The sequence below is a fragment of the Lepus europaeus genome, chromosome 20 (genome assembly GCF_033115175.1).
Source record: "Lepus europaeus isolate LE1 chromosome 20, mLepTim1.pri, whole genome shotgun sequence".
Classification (NCBI taxonomy): Eukaryota; Metazoa; Chordata; class Mammalia; order Lagomorpha; family Leporidae; genus Lepus; species Lepus europaeus.
This window is the reverse complement of record NC_084846.1, coordinates 22,838,433-22,854,163: the sequence shown is the minus strand read 5'-3', so window position 1 is coordinate 22,854,163 and position 15,731 is coordinate 22,838,433. Positions and strand designations below refer to the sequence as shown.

At 41.5% G+C, this 15,731-nt stretch overlaps 1 protein-coding gene across 3 annotated transcripts in view; it reads right to left on the bottom strand.

Moving 5' to 3' along the window:
- The window catches only part of HDAC9 (histone deacetylase 9), a 528,728-nt gene that overhangs the window by 384,712 nt on the left and 128,285 nt on the right, over positions 1-15,731 (bottom strand). For all 3 annotated transcript variants that reach the window (XM_062178442.1, XM_062178443.1, XM_062178441.1), the window contains one exon: positions 78-209. In XM_062178442.1, coding sequence (XP_062034426.1) covers positions 78-209 — 132 coding nt within the window. The remainder of the gene's footprint in view (positions 1-77; positions 210-15,731) is intronic.

Below are 15,731 nucleotides of genomic sequence, written 5' to 3'. Positions count from 1 at the left end.
AGCATATTGACTCTAAACTATTTTTTCATTCCTACTACCCGCATTTGTGAGCGTATGACTGCCCGGTCCTCAATTACCTGTCACCTCAAACATTCGCTTCTTGAATGAAGTGACAACATTTCCATCCTTCCGCCTGAGTAAGGGGCTGCTTCTCCTCTCTGCCACTTTCTGTTTTAACCTGGACCGCACCTTCAAGTTGGGCTCAGAGGCTGGGGATCGAGACAGAGAAAATAGATAAAAATTAAAAAATAGAGAGCCGGTTGCTCCTGTGTTTAAAATTAAAAAAAAAAAAAAAAAAGTCTCACCCTTTTCTTGGATCCTTCTTATCCTCAAATTAAAAATTCAAGCATGTAAATAAGGCATTGACTCTAAATTCATTATACACACAAATATAGTCATTATGTTTAGGAAATGAGTGAAATGTCTTTCTACTTCCCTACACATGAAGGGAAAAGGAAATGAAAATAAGCTTTGTATTCATTTTATCTATCAGAATTGGGACTGTTAGTGGGGAGTGTAGTCACTAATTATGTTTGGGTCAGAGTAAGATTTATTGCACTTCACAATGAGTTCTCCTAATTCTCCCAGGGGGGGAAACTCAATAACCACAAAGGTAGTTCCTCAGTGTGGCTTCACAGGCTCTGCCCTGACTTCTGGTAATATGAAGATACCTAAGTAACAAATAATTTATGTCTAATTCTGACTCCTGGGATGCTTCTTTCTCAGTAGTTTCTAACCCAAGACCCTGGGAAAACACAGCATAATCACACCAAGCACATAGATTCACTGTGAACAGAGTTTCTGGACAATTAGCCTTCTGTCAGCTGGGCAGGAAGGGCAGCCATGTCTTAGAATTGAGACTGTGGAGTTAGGTCGTGTGGTCCAAAATGCAAATGTCCGTTAGTCATGCCGATGCCACTATTTCTTTGTGTAAATTATTCTAAATAGAGAAGCTCCATCAGTGGCTATTATTTATTGGGTTCTTATTTTAATTCCTAAGAATAGAAACACTACATTGGGTCTCTGTGCAGCAGTAGAATAATGATGATGATGATGGTGATACAAGAAAGGATATTTCTGAAGACAATTAGCATTTATATAGTGTTTTATATTTTCCAGTACTGTTCTAAGCATTTTACCAATATTACATTGTTTAAGCATAAAAACATCTATGTGGCATGGATACTGTTTAAAATTTTACTGTATTGATGAGAACTCAAGCCAAACACAGAAGAGAGAGTAAATAACTTGCCCGAGTCAACAAACTAAAAAGGGATGAAGTCTGTATTTGTTTCCAGGTAATCTTACTTAACTCTGTTCCAACTACTAAAAATATGACTTCTCCACCTTTTTCTTATGGATGAACACAATAAATACTATAAAATTACAGTTCCAAAGCCGAGTTACCCACAGCAGACAAAATCTTATAGAGAGATCTTTTGATCAGCAAAAATGTTTTCTTTGGAGGAATTTTTATTTTTGCCAGACTACAAAGATCTTTCCGTCTTTTTCTGCTTTCAGACTTAAAACATCAGTACATATTTCCCTTTTTGTTCTTTTCTTTTTCCCTTCTCTACCGCTTTAAACTTGACTCGAGAACCCTTGCATTATAAGTGTTCTTGGAATTGGTCGGGTGAAATAGCAGCTTGAAAGAGAGGTTAAACTCACATATAAAAAAAAAAAAATGCCAGTTACTTTCTTGTGTCATATGCCTGATTTTATGTCTGAACATATTGAAAAGGTAAAAACAAAAATTGGGGGTCTAGAAATATGTAAAAAAAAAAATCCAGAGAGGAGGGGCACAGAGCAGGATTGAGGGCAAGAAATTCAACATGACAGAGACCTTGTTCAGCCTCCTACCTTGAGGCCAAGAAGGTCAAAGGTTTGGGAAGAGATGAAGGTTCCTGAAAGACCTTTCCCATGGTTGGAAAAGCCTGATTCTCAATATCACCAAAATCACTCAGGTTAAGTGAGAAAATGAGACCACATTAACTTAGATTTGTCTCCCTATCTATATTTACTTTAAAATTCCTTTAAAAATTCAATCATGCCCCTGAAAAGCTGTAACTAATTAATACCTTCATCTAGAATCTAAAAGAAATTATGAATCTTGAGGTGCAAACTGTACTGGCATCTTTTGAACCTTTGCTTATAAAATCCCAGGTCAAAAGTCTTAGATTTAAGACTTAGAGCTAGGCAGGAGACAGGACTTGTAATGAAAAACTAAAGAATTAGATGCCAATGCCACAGACTGGCTGTCCATAGGGAGTTTATCACCTGCTTAATCACTTCAATGAGCAGTGGATGAGAGGGTAAGGGTTTAGCCTAGTGGTTATGACTCCACATCCCACATTTAAGAGCCTCAGTTTCAACAGCTCCGACTCCTGACACTGGCTTCCTGCTACTGTAGACCCTGGGAGACAGTGCTTATAGCTCAAGTAACTGAGTCACTGTGACCCTTGGGAGATTTGGATTGAGGTCCCAGCTGCCAGCTTCAGTCTGGTTCATGCTCGGGTCAGCATTTAAGCAATCAACCAGCAGATGAGAACCACCATCTCTTGTCCCCACCCTCTTTGTCTTCCTGCCTTTTGCATAAACTTTTCAAAAAAGCAGTGGGTGTACTGAAAAGACACTTTCAGTAGCAGGATGTGGAGGTGAGGCTGGGTGGCCCTCTCTTCTGCAAGGAGACACTCAGAGGTTGATTCTTCATTGTAAAACAAAAGGTCTGAACATCTCCCCGTGCCACAGGTTGTAGCTACCGAATTACAGCTCCAGAATTACTGTGAAGGTTTGGGTGAAATGAAAGAAGCAAAGGTTATGGAGCTTGTGCTACTGGTGCTACTGCCTAAGGTTTCACAGCTAGCACAGGCTTGTGCCAGGCCTGGGCCCCACATCTCCTGATTCTCATTCCTTCCCCCTGCCCATTCCTGACACACCACACTAACTGGGGCTGAGGATCTGCAATCAAGACAAAAATGTGCCGACAGCTTGGAAAAACAGCATATGCCATTTAAACATTCTAGATGAAACCCTAAAATTTCACAAGCTATTCAGAAAGAAATTATTTTTAAGGCTGGCAGAGAGCTTTCACTCCTGTGTTTGTCTACTGGAGAATGGGGATGGATATACAACTCTTAAATGCTTTCGGTGGTCAACACAGGAAAGCAAAGACTAGGACAGGAATGAGAACAAGATTCCAGTCTTGCACCTACCACCTACGAATGTTAATAACCTTGAACAACTCAGAGTCTCGCTGATCATCAGTTCATTTGTGCCAATCAGCTGGGGACCACATCTCCGCAGTGCCTACAGTCAAAAAGATGTGCATTCAAATGTCTGCTCCACCCATTAGCTGTTTGGCTTTGGAAGAACTTTATTTATATCTCTCAATCTCCATTTCTCATGTTAAAATGGGAGAGTGTTTTTTTCTGGACTTTCTCCAGCTTTTCCAACAGATTCCACTTTCCATCCTTCTTCGAGGCCAGGGTGAGCTGAATCCTGGAGTTGCATCAATCCACCCCTTAGCAGGTGAGCTTCATTTGCACCCAACCTACTGGCAGGACAGGTGAGTGCGGAAAGGATTAAGGAGAAGGAAGAGACGGGGGTATTCTGCAGTCTCCTGTGGCAGAGCTGTATCACTGGCCATGGCTTTGTCTCCTGTCTCTGCTCCCTCTGAGTCCTGCTCCCTGGCTGTGGCTCCCCAGTGCCCAGGAGCACTTTTCTCTCCATTCTCCTTCAGTCTAGGTATAGGAATGCATTCTTGCTGTTGCTTTTGTTTGGGTGCTTTTATATGCCTAATTAGTTTCTTTAACCCTGCTCCATTCACTGCAAGTATAATCCCTTCATCAAAGCCTGTGCTCCATGCTGAATAGGTATGTTCCCTGCCAGAACCCGGATTAATGTCCAGCTCTCCTTGAAGTTCCTATAGAAGCAAATGCAATTATCTCTAGTAGAGGATACACCAGTGGTTCCCAACCTTGGAAGATGTCACCCCAGGGGACACACTGACAATGTCTGGAGACATTTTTGATGGTCAGCTGAGGAGCTGCTAAATGAATCTGGTGAGTGGAAATAAGAGATGCTGCAAACATCCTGCAAGGCCCAGTACCACCTTCTCAACAAGGAATGTTCTAGAAACACATGTCAACATATTAAGTGTCAGAAACCCTGGGGGAAGCAAACAGTGAACAACAGCTGTTAATAACTATGCTGTTCTGGGATGATTACAGTTAACAAAACCTGCCAGCGATGGGGCGGGAGCTGTGGTGTAGAGGGTAAAGCTGCCACCTATAGTGTTGGCATCCCATATGGGCACAGGTTCAAGTCCCAGCTGCTCCACTTCCAATCCAGCTCTCTGCTATAGCCTGGGAGAGCTGTAGAAGATGGCCCAGGTGCTTTTGGGCCCCTGCACCCATGTGGGATACCCAGAGGAAGCTCCTGGCTCCTGGCTTCAGAACGGCACAGCTTTGGCCATTGTGGGCATCCAGGGAGTGAACCAGCGGATGTAAGACCTCTTTCTCTCTCTCTCTCTGCCTCTCCCTCTCTGTAAGTCTGCCTTTCAAATAAATAAATCTTAAAAAAAATAAACCTACAGGTGATTCTCAAAGAGGATGGGGAGATGGGAAAGATGATCTGAAATCAGACAGTACTCTATGTGGCTTAAACACAAGAGGTACTCCCATCATTTTATTCTTGGAAAATGATTTTAAGATATCATTAACACCACTAAAATTTCTAAAACAATGTACAGAAAGACTATTTCTATTGCTGGGTGGAGATATCCAGAGAGACAAAATTTGCAGTTTTGGAAAGGATAACACCTGAGGCATTATGGTTCCTCAGTTGAGGACGTAAGTTCTTAAAAATCAGGAGTCACTGGCCGGCACCGCGGCTCACTAGGCTAATCCTCCGCCTAGCGGCGCCGGCACACCGGGTTCTAGTCCCGGTCGGGGCGCCGATCCTGTCCCAGTTGCCCCTCTTCCAGGCCAGCTCTCTGCTGTGGCCAGGGAGTGCAGTGGAGGATGGCCCAAGTCCTTGGGCCCTGCACCCGCATGGGAGACCAGGAGAAGCACCTGGCTCCTGCCATCGGATCAGCGCGGTACACCGGCTGCAACGCGCCTACCGCGGCGGCCATTGGAGGGTGAACCAACGGCAAAGGAAGACCTTTCTCTCTGTCTCTCTCTCACTGTCTACTCTGCCTGTCAAAAAAAAAAAAAAAAAAAAAAATCAGGAGTCACTGATATTCTGGAAAGGGCAACGTAACTTTACTTTTGCAAAATATACAATATACGTATTCTCTGATGAAAGGCCCATTTCCTGTGGATCTAGCAAACTTTTGTTTATACTTCAATACTCGTTTTGAGTCATGAATATGAGAAATGAGTATCACAGTGGTGTGGGTGAGGGATGGGATGATAGATAAGCATCATATTTAGTCTCCGCAATGCTCTATAAACTCACTGCTAACTTTTCAGAAGCCCACACACCAAAGCTCAGCATGATATGTATCCAAACAGTAGAATTAATGACCTAGTGTGTTGGCTCGTTTGCAGTTAAAGTTAATTCCACTTTTAATGCTCTGATCTCCCCAAAGGCTGAAGACTTCCATGCCAGTGACTTACTAATGGGATGCAAATCCTCAGAGCCTAGAAAAACACCACTAGCTGGGGAGAAGTTCTGCTTGTATATGAATGTATTTCATGCCTAGTTGCACTAATTGCCTTTCTATTTTTACTCCACACCCATCACTCTCTACATCTCAATTAATCACAGAAACAGAAGGCAAGCTTTTCAATGTGTGTGCCCATCTGAATGCATTTGTCTGCTGAGATGAAAACTTTGCATAAAAATTGACTATCATCATTGAAATGAAAAATATTCATATTAAGATAAGCAGGACAGACCTAACTTTTCATCTTCTTACTCAAAAAAGAAAAAAAATGGAACAAAAGAAAACAGAACACATTTGGAAAACACTTCATGAGCTAAAAGTAGTCCAAATCTCTGTTCTCATTCCAATTTCCCTGATGCAGAATGAACAGGGTAACTGGGTATAAGAATACAAAATGGGAAGGAATGTGAAAGTTTGAGAGAAGACACAAAGATTTTGAAGTTGGGATTCTGAGGCACAGTGTCAATGCATAAATAAGCTGTCATCTCCCTAAAAGATTGGTGTATGGTGTCATTCCTGAACATGTATACAAAGGTACAGATAAGCTATCTTCTGTGGAAGCACATAGGCCTCTGACACAAACAGACCAGGCTGGGATGCCAATGCAAACTCTGTCATGTAAGTGCTAGATTAATAAACCTGTCTTTACCCTAGTGAATATCTGCAACACTTGCACCTGCAGTGAGTGTTCAGCTTTCCATCAACAGGTGAAAGTTAAGCCTTCATCCTCAACCTCATCGTCCCTCGCTGGCATTGCCTATTCTTCCCTGCCTTACAGGTTATCTGTCCTTTTACCCACACAGCTCTCCCTCTCCTGGGTTTCTCTGCCATCAGAGGTGCCCACAGGGGCCACCCTAGGAGCCCCATATTCAAGTGCTCAGGCACTTGGAACCAAACCTTAGGATGCATTCCTGCCCTGTCTTTATGCCCTATGTGAAGATTAGCTTGACTGGGATGGGGCCTGCCCACCTCACTTCTCTTACCCAGGGTGGCGTGGCCGAGCTTCATGCTATGTGAGAGCTGCTCAAATAAGCATAATAATCATGAAAGACACTTTGGGAACACAGCAAATCTAATCTAGCTGATCAAAAGAGGCAGGCTACTCTTTAACTAAAAGTTCCATCATTAGACAAAGTCTATGCATTTTCTAAAGGAGCATTTAGACCTTCCTTTAGGCATGGATGATATGAATCTTCAACGATATGAGTCAGATTTTATGTATTTTGATATCAAGTAGCAAAATTGCTAATCTCTAATTATAACCAATTAATAATACATAATGCACAAATGAAATTTCCTTGAAAAATCATTTTGGGAGAAATGTTAGCTTTTAATAACTAGCCACGATTTTAGTAATATGTGAATGTAATTTCCTGAAAAAACTACACATTTTTCTTTGAGAAATACTACTGCAAATGGTGATCTACCACTGCAAATATACCGATGAATTCTAGTTGTTGAATTACGTTTTTGTTTTTGTTTTTTTTGACAGGCAGAATTAGACAGCGAGAGAGAGAAAGACAGAGAAAAAGGTCTTCCTTTTTCCGTTGGTTCACCCCCCAAATGGCCGCCACAGCTGGCGCTGCGCTGATCCGAAGCCAGGAGCCAGGTGCTTCCTCCTGGTCTCCCATGTGGGTGCAGGGCCCAAGCACTTGGGCCATCCTCCACTGCCTTCCTGGGCCACAGCAGAGAACTAGACTGGAAAAGGGCATACCGCAGGGTCACCTGCCTTGAGAGATGCTTCTTAGGCCTAAAACAGACGCTGCAGACGCTGACAGAGGGAATAACCAAGTGCCAAGGAAGATGCCTGCAAATTCAAGGAATGGGGATTAATTAACTGCACTGGCAGGGAAAGGGATACTCTATGGAAAACAAAGCTTCAAAATAATTATGAAGCAAAATTTAGCTAAATTATGAAACACTAACAGAGGTTATCCAACCTGTACCTTTTAACTCTATCTCTCTTCTGAGAGTGAAGACATGCTCAAGTGTCTTCAATTCAAATAAAAATAAGTCCTCCATAGATACAGATCCTTTATTAAAGATTTATTTATTTAAAAGGCAGAGCAACAGAAAGAGGGAGAGGCAGAGAGAGCAAGATCTTCCAACCCATGGCTCACTACCCAAAGGGCCACAACAGTCAGGTCTGAGCAGCCAAAGCCAAGCAAGAGCCTGGAACTCCATCCTGGTCTTCCACATGGGAGACACGGGCCCAAGTACTTGGAGCATTATCTGCTGCCTTCCCAGGAACAGCAGCAAGAAACTGAATCAGACGTGGAGCAGCCAGGACTTGAACAGGCACTCTGATGAAAGATGCAGCAACTTAGCCCATGGCACCACTATACTGTCCCCAGGTATAGATCAGAATTACCTACCTCCTACATTTATACTTTAGTCATAGTCAAGGTCGGTTTTTTAATAGCATTGTATTCACACCACTACTTCCTAATCTCAAAACACTGTGATATGGCCCTTAGGCCTCATGGCTTTTCCTAATTCAATCTACTACAAATTGCACTGAGAACAGTAAATGCAATAATGGGTTTTGTATCTATTCCCAGGACTTAGCAACCACTCAGACTCCTGGTGGGTCTCAATAAAACAGCAAATGCATATGTTCACATATCCAAGCATAAAAGGACTCTCACATGGAAAGCATGGGTTTCAATGCTAAGAAGAGAGCTAGCTGAACTTCAGTTTCTCTAACAACCAAGAAGTACTGAATGTTACAGCCCTGGGTCTTAGGGGTCAGATGTGGGATGCAGAAGACATCTTGTTTCTGGCAGGCATCAGAAATACTATGCCAAAGAATCCATGTCCCTCACAGCTTAGGAGATCTCCATGTGCCACTTTAACTGTCAGAATATACATTATATTATTTATCTGAGTAAAAAATAAATTTTGAGAACTTATATGGCATCATACTGAACAACAATTTTAACAAATCAAACTAAATTACAAATAGATTTCATTCTCCTTCAATCCAGTTTCTAAAATAATACTCCTTTTCCCTTGATGCTCCAAGGTTTACAATAAAGGCCTACTTCTGAATCAGTATTTCGTAACTTAAACAATGTGCTACTTCTGAGAGCAGTCTAAATTCAGATATATTTCTTTCTTTTCTAAAAGAAAAATACTTTTTGTTCCTAAAATTCTATACACATAAATAGCAATACAGAATTAACTACTTCGTTCTGCTATAAATCATCTCCTGTAATCAACGAATTCCTATCTATGCATGAAAAAACATGCTATATATTTACCATTTTATCTACCTCCTATATGAGATATATCTTTGATATACTATTTTAAATAGAAATGTCGTGAAAGCAGTCCTATTTGGAGATGAAAACCTTGTAAACATATTCTGTGCCCAAGCATTTTCTAGGAGCTAGTTGTATAAACAAGGGTGAGCTTACGAGATGAGGGTGGGGATTCCTGTGGGCAGATCCATACTGGGGCAGGGTCACACAGTGGGACAGCAGGGAATTCCTCCCAGCAGACTGGTCTATAGGCCAGGATCCTATGGATAAGAAAATGAACACCTAACACCCTGAAAGCTTCCTGCATATCACCAGCAATGTAAGCTGTGTTGCACTGATTTGAGTTCTCACGTGAGCTTTTTCTTATCCTCCTAACAGCCTGGCATTTTCCAATCTTGGTTCCAACACTATGTGCCCAGAGTAAAGCACTACTGACTATCTCTGTGTCTCAATTTTCTTTCTTGCAAATGTAACACTAATATCTATGTCCTTGAACTTAAAGGATTCAGAAGCAATAAATGGAATGAATTAAGTGCAATAAATGTGGTAAATCGCTAACTTTCAATGTCATAAAATTGCTCACTTCAAATACATTAGCATTTTTGCTCTGATGTTTATCTGACAATTTTTAGTTACTTCCCATAAAAAAGGACAATCATCTTATAGCTTGTCAATTTATTCTATAAGAATTAAAATAGTATTAAAAAGACTGTAACATCAACCAATAACAAATGGTTTCTTCTCACTCACCCAGTTATAGTCATCCAAAAGCAATCACTTAATCTTTGTCCTCAAAATTAGGGCAAATTAAATTCTTCAGAGTTCTTAAAGGGCTGGCATTATGGTACAGGAAGCTAAGATGATGTTTTCATGCTAGTGTTATCAGAGCACTGGTCTGAGTGCTGGCTGCTCAGTTTCTGGTCCAGCTCTCTGCTAATACGCCTGGGAAATCAGTGTAAGATGGTCCAAGTGTCTGGGCCCTTATCTTCTACATGGGAGACCTGGGTGGACTTCTTGGTTCCTGGCTTCAGCCTGGTCCAAACCTAGCTGTTGCTGCCATTTGGGAGTGAACCAGCAGACAGAAGATGTCTCTCTGTCTCTCTCTCTCTCTCTCTCTCTCTCTCTATCTCTCTCTCTCACACACACACACACACACACACACTTGGCCTTAAATACAATGTCTTAAAAAATGAATTCTTAAGAGACCTTCCAAAATTTTAAATACCTAAATGTGTGTGTGTGTGTATCAAGATGCTGGGTACACAGTACCAAATAAGCTATACACAGTGTCCTCAAGGATTTCTCAATGGACAAGGAATTTTACCTTTACTTTTTTAATTAAAAATTTTATTTGGTTATATTTTCACTGGAAATGCAGAGACATTAGGAGAGGGAGAGAAACAGAGACATATGGAAAGCTCTTCCACATGCTGGTTCACTCCCCAAATGTATAATAGCTGAGGCTGGGCCAGGCCAAAGCCGGGAGTGTGGATCTCAACCATGGCCTCCCCTGAGGGTGGCAAGACCCAAGTACTTGAGTCATTATCTGCTGTCTCCCAGGATTTGCATTAGCAAGAATTTAGGGGGCAGGCGCTGTGGTGTAGCGAATTAAAGCCCCAGCCTGCAGTGCCAGCATCCCATATGGGTGCCAATTCGAGTCCTGGCTGCTCCGCTTCTGATCCAGCTCTCTGCTATTGCCTGGGAAAGCAGTGGAAGAAGGCCTAAGTCCTTGGGCCCCTGCACCAATATGGGAGACCTGGAAAAAGCTCCTGGCTCCTGGCTTCAGATCGATGCAGCTCTGGCCATTACGGCCATTTGGGGAGTGAACCAGTGGATGGAAGACCTCTCTCTTTCTCTCTGCCTCTACCTCTTTCAAATAAATAAAATAAATTAAAAAAAAAAGAATTTGGAACTGGAAGCAGACCTGGAATTACAACCCAATCACTCAAAAATGGCACACAGGCATCTCAATAGGCATCTTCACTGCTTTGCCAACCACCCCCCCCCCCAAAAACACACACACACACACACAAATTTTACTTTCATTATGAAGATATATTCACTGAGATATGTCCAGGCAGGTATTCTGGGGCATACAGTTTAAAATATGGAGTATCTGGGGTAAGCCTGTAGGTGAGAAGGCGGCTCCAGGCAAAGCTTAGCAGAATACAAGTGTAATACAGAGGAGCATGTAAAGACAAATATAAACTATCAAGGCAACCCTTTAGGAAGAACAAGAAGCATTTGGAAAACCAAATGTGAATGGCTTTTCCTAATGTGAAACAACAACATCTGTTCATGGGTATGCCTAGACCTAGGCAAAGGGGTTGAAGGTAGTAGAACAGGTGAAAGGTAGGAAAAAAGAATAGGAAGGGTGACAAGACTGCACTGGCCATGGAAGGGCATAAGTTGTATGGGTTACGGAAGAGACACCAAATGGTTCTTACATAAGGGGGCATGAAGATTAGCTTTAAATTTCAGAAAGATGGAGGACTTACTGGACAGAAGCATGATGGAATAAAAGGCTGGTCAGCAGGTGGAACTGAACTAAAAGAGGAATGAACTAAGACAGTAGGCATGATAATAAAGGGGAGGTTCAAGAGGAAATGATAATCAAAGTAAATACTGAATGAGATGACTAGGAGAACTAGGAGTCACTAGGAGATTTCTGGATTGGACCACTGCTCAGAAGAGGGTTCTAGTAATCTCCTTAGAGAATCACATCGTTCTGCTTAGTTTAAGTGGTTTTCTAGCCAGAAGTGTCACGTACATGTATCTTTAAAAGTCCAACTCCAGCTGCTTAGAGTTGCTCTCTCAACTTCAAGTACTTCAGTATAAGCACTAGGCTTCAAAGTTCCTCAGAGATGGCCAAGTACCCTGGATCATCGTCACCCATGACAGCGCTGCCTCTGCTCAAGAGCAGCTTGTCCTTGACCCAGTTCAAAGACCACCTCCTTTCCTGCTCCTTCCTGATGTGACATCTTCCAAGCATCTGGGCATTTATTGTCACTTATTTTCCCTTGCAAGTTTTGAATCCCTAACCTTTATGTAAGCTTCACAGTTTTTGGAATATTCTTGGTAATTCAATCCTGTCCCAATGGCATCCATCGTTTTGTGTATTACTTTTATCATTAATTTTCTTATAAAATATACTGAAACAACTATTAACCATTTCAGATTGGTGTAAAAGGCAAAAATGCCACTTCTGGATTTATTCAGGTCTTCCCAAAACTCTTTACTAAAGATAGATCTGTTAAATACCTTCTGTTCATTCCATTTTCTTAGGGTAACTGGCTAAAGAAACATTAAATATCAAACAAAATGCCAAGGAGCTAGGAAGTCAACATGAAGTACAGAAAGCATCATCCTAAGGAAAACTCTTAGCAGGTGAATTATGTAGGAAAAAATGACTCCCCACCCTGAAAGATGTCCATGTTCCACCCTCAGAACTTGGGAAGACACTGGTTCGAGGACTCTCTCCTGCCCTCCATGACTCCCAAGATCTGCAGGTGCTCAAGTCTCTCATAGATGAGCATTTACACGTAACCTACACATACCCCATAATATACTTTAAATCATCTCTAGATTATCTGTAATACCTAATGCAATGTAAATTGCATGCAAATAGCTCTTATCCTATACTGTCTAAAGAAAAATGAAAAAAGGAAAATGTCTGTACATGCTCTATATGGAGGCAATTTTTAAAAAAGTATTCTCCACCAATCTGAGGGGGTAGTGGAACCACCCATCTGAGGAAGTAGTTGGACCTATGGACATGGAAGGGGGACTGTGTGTTGCACACATAGTTAAGAGGCATTAACGTTACAGTTGGATTTCAGGTTGCTAATAGCTGCCTCACAGATAGGGAGATCACTCTGCACTGTACAAGCAGTCCAGAGCGAACTCAAAGGTCTTTCACAAAGGAAAGGAGAAAGGGCATGAGTACCCGATGACACATTTTGAAGAAAAGCTAATTTGGTCACTGTTGGCTAGGTAGCTGAAAAAGGACCCACAGCTGAAAATGGCAGGGAAATGTGTTCACCCCTGCAGGCTCCAGGAAGGAGCACAGTTTGGCTGACATCCTGATTTTAACCCAGGGAGAATCATTTTTGATTTCCAACCTCCAGAACTGTCTGATAATAAATATGTGCTATTTAAAACAACTAAGTAAGTGTGTGACAATTTGTCCCAAGCCACAGGAAAACAGCACAGCAATCTAACGGATTCTAAGCTTGGCAGTGTTTTGGAAGTCTGGTTGCCCTGAAATGCTAGTCCCCTGACGAGATCGGGCTCTCCTGTGCTATGTTCTCGTGGCATTATTTTTAGGGTTGAAGGAAGATATTAAAGAGTGCTAATTATATATTAGTTACACATGCCCATCACTCATCATTTACCAAAATTACCAGGATAATAATTTACTTAATATTTACCACTTTATCAGATTTAATTTTGCACAAAAGGGAAAGATTTATTAACAGGTGCTTATTTACAAGAAAAGTTAAAATAGAAAACCAAAATAGAATTTTTCTCTTTTAAATCTTTCTGCAAAAATTTCCATAAAGATATATGTTAAGAATCATTTATTTTAATTCTAAAATACTAAGAATACTCTGTACATATTAAATAACCATGATAAGCAAACAATTCCAAAATCTGACTGGGAATTTTTTTTCATTTTTTATAGATTCCATTTTATATATTAAGTCATTAAATCAAACACTCTATGATAAAGCCTATTTCTAAGAAGAATTTTCCGTCTTAGTTCAGTGTATTTAAGAGAGGAGGGGGAGCAAGTTCAAATCTCTAATTAGTTTCAAAATGTAATTAAAATATTTTTGCCTTTATACATGATCTTTATGGTACGAGATAGAATTCCAGCCTCCTACGACTTAATCAGCTAAATATAAAATGTAACCTTCCATCTGGTAAATCAATTTAACAGACATAATTGTGCCCTACCATAACTCAATAAGACACTGAGGAAAACCATTGAAATGCTATTTCCTTTTCTTTAGAAGAGAATTATGTACAATTTCAACATGCTTTGCCTTTCTCAAAGTTAAAGTCAACAGGGAGGTATCACTCTCCTTTCCATGAGTTTCCCATGAGAAAGTCAACTGCAAACTACAAAGCTTGTGCTGTTATTCATGAAACACTCCATAATACTCACTTGGCTTTAACCAGAACATATTATTTGGCAGCTAAAACCTTTAATTAGAGTTGTGGTTTGAACAGATTTTCACCGAATTTATGTTCTGTAAGGGCTCAAAGAACAACATTGTTTTTCTAACCAGTTTATTCTATTTCAGGTGGCTTAAATGTTGTACTTAAGCTAGGGGTGGAAAACAGAGAATGCTGTTCCGATTCTTATTTTGTTGGCTTTAATTATGATTTACCATTTCTTAATGAGTACTGAGCATCAGGCAATAAGAGAAAAATGAGACATTCCTTTCAACAAATATTGACTGGGTACTTGCTCAGTGTGAAGTGTATACTAGGCTTGACAGAAGGAAAATATAACCCAAATGATGAGTCCTATTTTAAAAGGAGCAAAAACAAGAGCAAGAGGAGAAAAAGGTGCTACCCTGGTGATACATTTGGGAAGAGTGGAGAGAGGATAATGGAGCCAGAGTTGAATCTAGGACCCAAGCCTGTACCCCGTTGGGAGGAGGGGGCAGGAGGTAGTGAGAAGGTGACACTGGTAGAATGAGGAAATCAGGCGGAGCAGGAAGGTGGGAGGGTCAGCTTCTAACCATACTGAGTTTAAATAACTGGAACACATCTTATAAATGTCAGCTGGAGTCTACGGAAGAGTTAGGTTTACAGATGTGGATTCAACCTAGAATAAAAGAATGGAGGGGGGAAAAGTGAAAACGGTGCTGACCGGTCATCATTTTACAGATGACCACACTCAGTCAAATCCTACTGTCATGGATGCCTACTGATTAGACTGGGTAAGAAGGAGTATCGCGGCTGACACTGTGGCACAGCAGGTTAATCCACAGCCTGCGGTGCCAGCACGCCATTTAGGCACCAGTTCCAGTCCTGGCTGCCCCACTTTTGATCCAACTCCCTGCTAATGACTTGGGAAAGTAGTGGAAGATGGCCCACATGCTTGGGTCACTGCCACCCTGGCTCCCGGCTTTGGCATGGCTCAGCCCTGGTCACTGCGACCATTTGGGGAGTGAAACAGCAAATGAAAAATTCTTTCTCCCTCTCTCCGTAACTCTGCTTTTCAAATAAATAAATAAATCTAAAAAAAAAAAAAAAAAAAAAAGGAAGGAACATTGAAGTCTTGAATGTGGTGATGACAATTACAACACAGGGAAATCAATACATTGGAAAAAGAGGACTGTTTTATTTATTTTCATCTACTTTAATGGCACAAGGATAGAAACAGAGAGAGAGCTTCCACCCACTGATTCATTCCTCAAATGTTCACAACAGCCAGGGTTGGGCCAGGCCAAAGCCAGCAGGCCAGAAATACAGCCGGGTCATCTATGTGGGTGGCAGGGGCCCAAGTAGTTGAGTCATCATCTTCGGCCTACCAGGATGCACTAGCTGGAAGCTGGATGAGCTGGAACTGGCACTCTGACATGGGATATGGGCATCCTAAGCAGGTGCTCAGCCAGTTGTGCTGCAGTGGCTGCCCTGACAAAGAAATCTTGGAAACCTCGTGTTTCATGGGCTTCTGCTGGGAAGGACTCAATAATGAATATAGGGAAGGTAATTCGATGAATGGAAGTGTTGTAGCAAAAGTTACACATTTAAGGAGCAGTGGTCAGTGAGTGGGTTCA